We start from the raw sequence: 8,224 nt of genomic DNA on the forward strand, positions 1-8,224 counted from the left end.
GAGACAGCACTGAAGTGACTATTGACAGTAACTGATTAGTATTGTAGGTGGGTCATTATCCCTGGTATGGGAGCCCACAAATCCTTGTTCTTCCATCTTTTGTTTTCAAGGTGGTAGGGTGATACAAGGCGGAGATTGAAGTCTCCTTTAGGTTGGTGCCTGAGAACACTTCAAGGTGGTAGGGTGGTGCTAGGCAACAGATTGATGCTAGCAAGGTGTCAGTGCATCCTTCTAATTGGTGTTGGTAAAGCTAAGGTGTTGATGCATCCTTTCAAGGAGTTGGTGCTTCTTGATAAAACTGAATTATTCTCTAACTGAGTACTAGGGGGTTGGTGCTTCCCTTCAGTTCGTGCTAATAAATTATTGTACTCATCATATATATTAGAAAGCATCTCGTAGTTTTCTCTTGCATTGGGTTTCCATGTAAAATTTCTTCTATACTGTTCATGTGATGTGATGTTGATTATGTGATTTGTTTTGATACTAATATATTTAGTGCTTTGTAAGTGCAAAATTAATAAAAAGAAGCGAAACACTTATTCACTCCCCTCTCAGTGTTTCCAACAACTTTATTGAGCAAATTCCAGTGTTTCAGGAGAACAAGTCCCTAGAATGGGAGGCATGCTCCCCACATTTCCCACACTCCTAAGATGGGGGGACGCCTAGAGAAACATTTCCCCACATCCTCCTGTTGCGAAAACTCAGGGAAACGCAAGGGAAAACATTTCCCCATTGTGGGGGATGTGTTTCCCCAAAAGGGGTGCTTGTGGATGTCCCCCCTTTAAAAGGGGATGTTTGGGTGTCCCACCTAGATTTTGCCTTAAAACAATAATTTATGAGTGGGGAAGCCTACTATTCAACCATATGGCCTTACTAATGCCATGTAATTAAAGATAATGTAAACTTGTTAAAGTCAAGACATCCTTTTACTTAATTTTTTAACATTGCCATTAATTGTTTCAGGGTGTTTGAAAGTAGTTCCAACCTCACTGGATTTCATATGGAGAAAGTAGGATTTTATATGCCACTCAAAATCTAGCAAACTTGAGATTTCCAGGATTTCAAGATTGGGGGGATTGCAACATTTTATTTGGATTTTATCATGTATAAGGGTGAGGAAATAGCATTTAACCAAAAGCACCAAGCCTATTTGTACCTCGATGTTGGCTGCATCAATTATTGAACTCCATTGTCATGACCTTGGTAAAAATGTACCCATCACTCAAACAAAATCTTGATTTAACATGTTAAGCTTTTTCTATCTTATTTTAATGCTTGGAAGGTGATATTCGTGATCAGGATCACAATATAAGCAATGATTTTGATGACATGTAGGTATTTTTGTAGCATGATTTTTTTGGATTACAGAGGCTATCTAGAGCCTCTTTGTTGATGTACTTTTGGACCAAATATGGATTGCACTCACTGTTATTTTGGTCATATGCACTCACTCTTGTTATATATATGCAAAAGTGCATATTTGTGCATAATGCTAAGTCACATGACACGGAACACGAAGGACATGCAAATACGAGTATTCAACATGAGACACAACGACCCCAAAAACAAGACACGCGGGATATATCTATCTATCTATATATATATATATAGTGCCTGATCCATATTTTTTAGAAATTAAAACATCTACAAATATGAACCATGATGATATCTATTTAGTAATTTAGTATTTACAATTTTACAATTTTAGAACTAGTTAGTTTATTAATTTACTACATCAATGATACAACATTATATACCAACCAACCAATACAAGTTATATAACCATTCTATACAAAGTTATATAACATTGACTTAGGTTTAGAAAACCCTTCTCTATCATTGTTGGTTCAAGTTCATAACTCCCCACATAGTACAAACTCTATAGTTTTGGTTTCAATTCTTATTTTTTGTGCTTACACCCAAACGAAAAGGAACAAGACCAAGCCATGCGCATATGGTAACTTTCGAGGTATCGTGCTCTTTGGTCCTAACTAGACACATTCATTCCCAGACTCATTTAACTTGTAAATAAAATTATTATCTTACCTAGTTGATTCGTGCTACTCTATAAAAAATATGTATCGAGTTCGATTAGCCGCCCGAAAAGTGTTGTTTCAATTCCAACAAGTTGTGAAAATGCAAATCGCGAAATGGACACTGGAATACCTCAAGAACAGAGACAAAAAATGATAGAAAACCAAGGCACAGCGTTTTAAATTGGGGATTTTTTTGGGACATGTGTCCTAAAATCCAAATACACTAGGTCGCATTTTCGACACGGTCCAAAAACATGTCATGATTTTAGGAAACAATGAAAATCGTGTCTGACACATTTTATCACTTGTGTCGTGTCCGACACAAAGAATATGGGACACGAGATCTTGAGGGACGTGTCTTGTGACTTAGGTATAATGGTTTGGATTCATATGGTATGCACATGAACATTTATGTATTTTTTTCAAATTTTGAATATTTATGTATTTTTTGATTTACTGGTTTTTTGGTCTAGTGTTTTTCCAGTTCCTGGTTTTGGGGTCAATCAATTCCATGACTGGTCTAGTTTTGATAATATTGGTTCATCGTCCATCATTCATTTTCATTTTTAACTTTTGAGACTTGACTCTAAATACTCATGACCTCATACTGAGTCTTTGACTTGTCACTCTTTACTACTTTTGAAATTGAGTATATTCAAATTACTGTTCCAATTTTCAGACATGAATATCTACTATTTTGTTTAGTACTAATCAGATCCTAGAGAAATGAATTATGAATTTAAATCAATGTAGATTCTAGAATGATGAATAATGAATTTAAATTGATGTTTACAATATTTTACTATTTCTATTTCATTAAATCATTTATGATGTCTAAGTCAATGTATTTCATTATTGAATTTGAAATTGAATCACGTTTATAATATATGTATGCATATGTCCCCACTGAACTTCCCTAAAATCTGTGGGTGATCTCACATGTCCCCACTATACATCTCCACATTACCATGTCCCACCACCATGGAAACTCAGGGGAACATCAAGCAATTCATCCAAAATTTCAACATATCTAAACAAGACAACACCTTCTTCAACATTATACAAGCAAACAAGGAAACCAACTCAACCTTTATTTGCAAGTGGCATAAGGCTCTACATGTCTTCATGGCTAACCTTTCGAACAAACACCTACTTCAACTTTTTATCAATGCAACACATCATGAAAATAAAATGAAACTTTATAAACCAAGATCCTTGTACTACTGAAGTTGTCATGATCTACTTTATCAAACATGAAAACACCCATGTCTACTATTGGATGAAACAAACCTAGAACTCATGGTCCTTAGCTGCGAATTGGGTGGAGTAGATTCCCTGCACCCCACTGTCACAGCCCTTAGCTAAGGGGCACTTTAGAGAATTGTAAGCAGACTATGCTTCATCGTAATATTCCCATAAAAAGGAAATTGCACGCTTCCCACAAGGTTAATTGTAAGCATTCCCAGATTATAAAAATAAATAAAAATAGATAATAAACAATCCCCAAGCCTTCACAGAGAAGTGCATCATGAGTGTTATCTAAGTTGTATTTAATCTTTTTACAATTTTTTGTCTATTCATACGGTATACCCCTGGAAACACATATTATATCGTTTTTCCCATGCATTTCAATTTGCTGTATCAAAATTATAACTGATTGAAAAGTTGGATAAACAACCTATAATAACAGGACAACAATTGAAATGTTTAAAACCTAAGAAGAAAAAAATGCAAAGAAAACTGGATTAAGACATAATTGTGAATATAAGAAAAATTCAAGGCAAACAAATTTATAGGGCAACATTCATAAAGATTAAACAACATCCTATTAAACAATGAGTGAAATTGGATTTGAAACAGAAATAATTCAAAAACCAGAAATATTATTTGAAAGAAAGACAAACTAGAACACCAAAATGGGAAATAACGAAATAGCTGAGATAAATTAGTGCATGCTACACAAGTGTGGAGTTTAGACCACAGTAGCAGAAAATACAAGACAATGAAAGAGAAACAGACAAATTGGGAAGCTATAAGGATAAAGACAGGTAGGCTAATAATCAATTGCTTGAATAAGAACAAACATCAGCAATGACAGATTTTGAAACAAAAGCAGGCAACCTAACAAAAAATAAACTTTGGAAAAGATAATGTAAGGCAAATGGCCCAAGGGGTTAGCTCACCGATTGTCACCAATCTTGCTGGCCATTTGGCTGTTCCCATGCCAGAAGGTGCCTGGTTCGGATGCTATTTGGTTAAGCACACTAGTCTACACCTACAGGTTTGCTTGGAATGTCGTCAACGAATGTGGCAAAAATCCCTGTGAGGTTTTCCTTGGGACAAAAGAAGACAATAGAAGGCAAATAAAATATTTAATCTACATGGTAGGCCCAATTTCATCTATCTAACAACCAAATCTAAACTGCTAGTTCTTAAAATGTTTGATATGTAGAATTATTGACTCTTAATATGTTGTCTATGCAAACCTAAATTTGATTAACTTTGTTGTTTGCTGTAGGAAACCTTTGCCTGGGTAAAATTTCAAAATCTCTCTGCATGTTCTTCTCTCTGAAATGAAATGCTCAAAAAATTAACCAGTTCATTACTTTAAATTCTCTAATGAAATTATCACGCAGCCATGCATAACAAGCCTCTCCAATATCCCTATCGATAACAGGCTGTCAAATGATGCCCAGGTACTTACATTTGCATAGCTGTCTGGATAATTAGGCTGCTGAGATGAAGGCCGCCACGTCTGAGTTCCATATAACGAAGATGCCGAAGGGGGTACACTATGTGGACCTGAAGATTGAGAAAAGCTTGCAGAGGGGAATGGCGGTGGTGGAAGTCCTGAAGGGGGTGCTTGGGCAATTGGGATTGTGCCTGATGAGAAAGGAGGCACTGACCCAGAACTTCTAATATGAACAGGTGATGGGCCAACTGGTGGATTCATGCTATTGGGTCCCTGAGAGAAAGGATGACGAGTTGCAGGAGTTCCTTGATTAAAAGTAGAAGATCCATTGTTCGCTTCAGCAGATGTGTTCACATCGCTTGCTGGACCAAAATGGGGCCTCAACCGATCCTGCAATTGTCCCGGTGCAGATGATGACAACATTGCAGGGGGTCTAAGAGAAGCATTAGCTGGTTGTGGAAAAGGGGCAGATATGGGCCTTCCCATGCTAATGTTTGGTGCCAAATTAGGTGGTGGACCACCATAAGGCGGTCCTGCAGGACCAGGCGCTGGACGAATAACAGGGCCAGGCCTTGCTGCATTGCTAAATGATGGAGGAGTAGTAGACGGCATACCAGATGGTGGAGCAGCTGGTTGTGGTGCATGAATTGGAGCTGAGAAAGGCATGCCCATGGGACGACTACCAGCTGGTGTGAATGGAGAAGGTCCAGAATTCTGCATAGCCTGAGGTCCTGGACCTGGTCTTGGGGCTTGCGCTCCTGCCCAAGGAGGCGGAGGCCTAGCAATATGAAGATTTTGCATGTTACCTGCTAGAGATCCTGCAGAATCTGTAGGCATAGGTGTAAATGGCCGCTGTGCGTTGTAACCCGTAGAATTATTCCCTGATGGAGGATAACCGGTCCCCGGAAATGGGGACCGCTCGCCTGGAGGAACTTGAGAAGACATTGTATTGCCCGCTTAAATTGATCCCCTCGTCCTTATTGCAAGATTCGTTCGCCACAGCCAATGCGATACCTGCAAATTAAGATCGGGAGTTTCATTTATTTATTGTCTCACAAAATTCAGCTGGAATAAACCCGGAAAAACTCAAATTGAAAACTCCTCGCAGGAAAGCAAAGATATTATGTTACCTTCTTGGTTGATTGATTAACTAATGTATGGGCATCGTCACTTCAAATCCTCTTTCTAATCATACTTCTCTCAGAGTTTCCAGCATCCTGTAATACGCAGATTCAATACCAGATAAAATTTATTTGAGTAGCCGACCGGCATATTCATTCACCCAATAAAGACACGAACGTATGTATCATGTCAAAGATGATTCGCAAACATGTCAGTGGGTGTGCAATCTAATAGACAAGTTTAGTTTAACAAAACCAGTTGTGTGAAAAAAAACAGGAACCAAAACGAAACTAGGATAACCCAACAGCAAAACCACGCAGATATATTCATATCATGCTCAATTTCACTAAACTATAGCACGGTGTCTTGTTCGATAGGTTATTGTCATGATTTAAATCAGGAGACTAGACTGTCGGAATCGAATCTAGGACTAAATCAAACCCTAGAAGAACCCAATGGTAGAAATTGTATTGCGAAGTTCAGAGATTTGGTACCTGGGAAAATAAGCATACTTCGTCCAGCGCAATCGCAGAAAATTCTCAAAGAAAAAACGCACAATTACTCCTGGAGACGCAGTTCACCAAGATCTGGCAGAAACCTACTTCAAATTGAAAGGATAGCCCAGTTGAAGATCCAGTTTAAAATGAATTCCCAGAGATCTGCGGTCCAAAGTACGGACTGTGAGCAGATCCAGTGATTTTGACGCCAATTTCAGCAATCTGACGGTAATCTGAAACATGCAAATGATCCCGCCCGTCACTGCTACTGTTGCTCTGGCAATCACCGGCAAGAAGTATTAACAGGGGAGGTAAATATGTTAGAACGTCAAAAAAACGAAAATAAAAATTAAGGAAATGAAAAGACAATGCGCTGCGAGCAAAATTTAATTTAATATGTGTTTGACATCCGGTTGAACATAAGCTTCAAAATGACAATGATTCCAGTAAAATGTGAGGAACATCCATGCAATTTCCCTTCACATAAATATTTTAATCATATAAATTAAGTTATAAAAATATCAATTTATTCTTATTTTTAAATGGTATTTTCATTTCGCATTTGGTACGACATTTTTATATAATGTTAAGATTTTTTTAAACTTAAAATTATAAAGAAAAAGTTAGTTGGTTAAGAGTTAATTTTCTTTTAATCTTTCTTTCTAATTTTAGGAAATAGGTTAACCCTTTAGGACTTAGAGGTATATGGAAAGAGTAAAAGTATGTCTCTTTATGGATTATAAGCATGGTTTTTATCGAATAATAGTGATGATTCAATGTATATTCGTGAATAGGAGTTAATAGTGGTTATATTCACTCCTAGTTTGACAAGTAGGTTATAATAGGTTTTCCTTCATTTAAAAAAAAAACTATTATAGACTTTTTATCTAAAACTACTTTTATTTGGCTAAGAGCTCATATTTTTTGTAAGCAATGAAATGGTGTAGTAGCCTCCTGAAAAGTTCATGTAATAAAAGTTAATAAAGGCAAAATAAGACCATGGGTAAGGGACATGTATTCCAAGTTGAATGTTGGGCAAAGATATCCTAATAGGTCATATGTGTTTTTGGCAAAGGCATTAAAGGGCAAAAGGCATTTTTTGCACATTTCTTTATGAAAATAAAGGAAATTAGGAGAAAAATAAGATGAAAGGTCATAGGTTGCATGTGAGGAGGAAATTGAAGGAAAATAATGGAAAATGAAGAAATTAAAGCCCTCATTAATAAAAAAGCTTCTGAGTATCAAGGGGCGAGCTCTTAGCTCAAGCTTAGTCAGTGTTAAGATCTTGGTCAGTTCAAGTTTGGAGATCTCTCATTATTCTCTCTCTCATTCTTGGTGACTTAGAGTCTTCTTGCAGCACTCTAGCTTTGGATCAAGGAAGGAAAAGCAAGCAAAGGGAAAGGAAGGAAGGCAAGGATCAAGGAAGAAGAGCAGGATCAGGCAACTTCAGCATGAATACTTGCAGGTAACCTTTTCCATGTGTGATTTCCTAACTGGTTTGAACATGCATGGCCTTGCATGTTGGTGTATGGTTCTCTTGTTGTCAGTGGCATGGTTTTGTCGGGTCATGATAGTGGTTTTCAGCCTAGTCTTGCCTTTTTCTGGATGTCATCATATGATGGGATGTTTATCTTGGTTTTGAGCTTTGGTTTTTCTAATGGATTTCGAAATGCGGTACGTAGGTGGTCTCAAGTTTCATTCCCAAAGGCCTAGGAACCCCTTGATCAGTTTGGCAGGATACAAGGTAAAGCCTGAGGGAGAAGTCTCGGTTTAAGGCCTAGTGGTCCGGGTTTGGATTGCGGTAAAGCCTGAGAGACTAGTCTCGGTTTAGGGCCTAGTGATCCGGGATTGGATTACGATAAATCCTGAGAGACAAG

The 8,224-nt window shown here is 37.6% G+C and overlaps 1 protein-coding gene across 2 annotated transcripts in view; it reads right to left on the minus strand.

Moving 5' to 3' along the window:
* Positions 1-6,735, minus strand: part of LOC149153837 (protein transport protein SEC24 C-like) — a 179,061-nt gene extending 172,326 nt beyond the window's left edge. For both annotated transcript variants that reach the window (XM_089438519.1, XM_089438520.1), the window contains exons 1-3: positions 6,345-6,735; positions 5,859-5,945; positions 4,741-5,742 (exon numbers count right to left, since the gene is read on the minus strand). In XM_089438519.1, coding sequence (XP_089294645.1) covers positions 4,741-5,673 — 933 coding nt within the window. In that variant the 5' untranslated portion in view covers positions 5,674-5,742; positions 5,859-5,945; positions 6,345-6,735. The remainder of the gene's footprint in view (positions 1-4,740; positions 5,743-5,858; positions 5,946-6,344) is intronic.
* Positions 6,736-8,224: the final 1,489 nt, after the last annotated feature.

This window comes from Pinus tabuliformis, chromosome 9 (assembly GCF_031772625.1).
Source record: "Pinus tabuliformis cultivar Carrire ecotype Pingquan chromosome 9, CPIR1, whole genome shotgun sequence".
In the NCBI taxonomy this organism is placed as follows: domain Eukaryota; kingdom Viridiplantae; phylum Streptophyta; class Pinopsida; order Pinales; family Pinaceae; genus Pinus; species Pinus tabuliformis.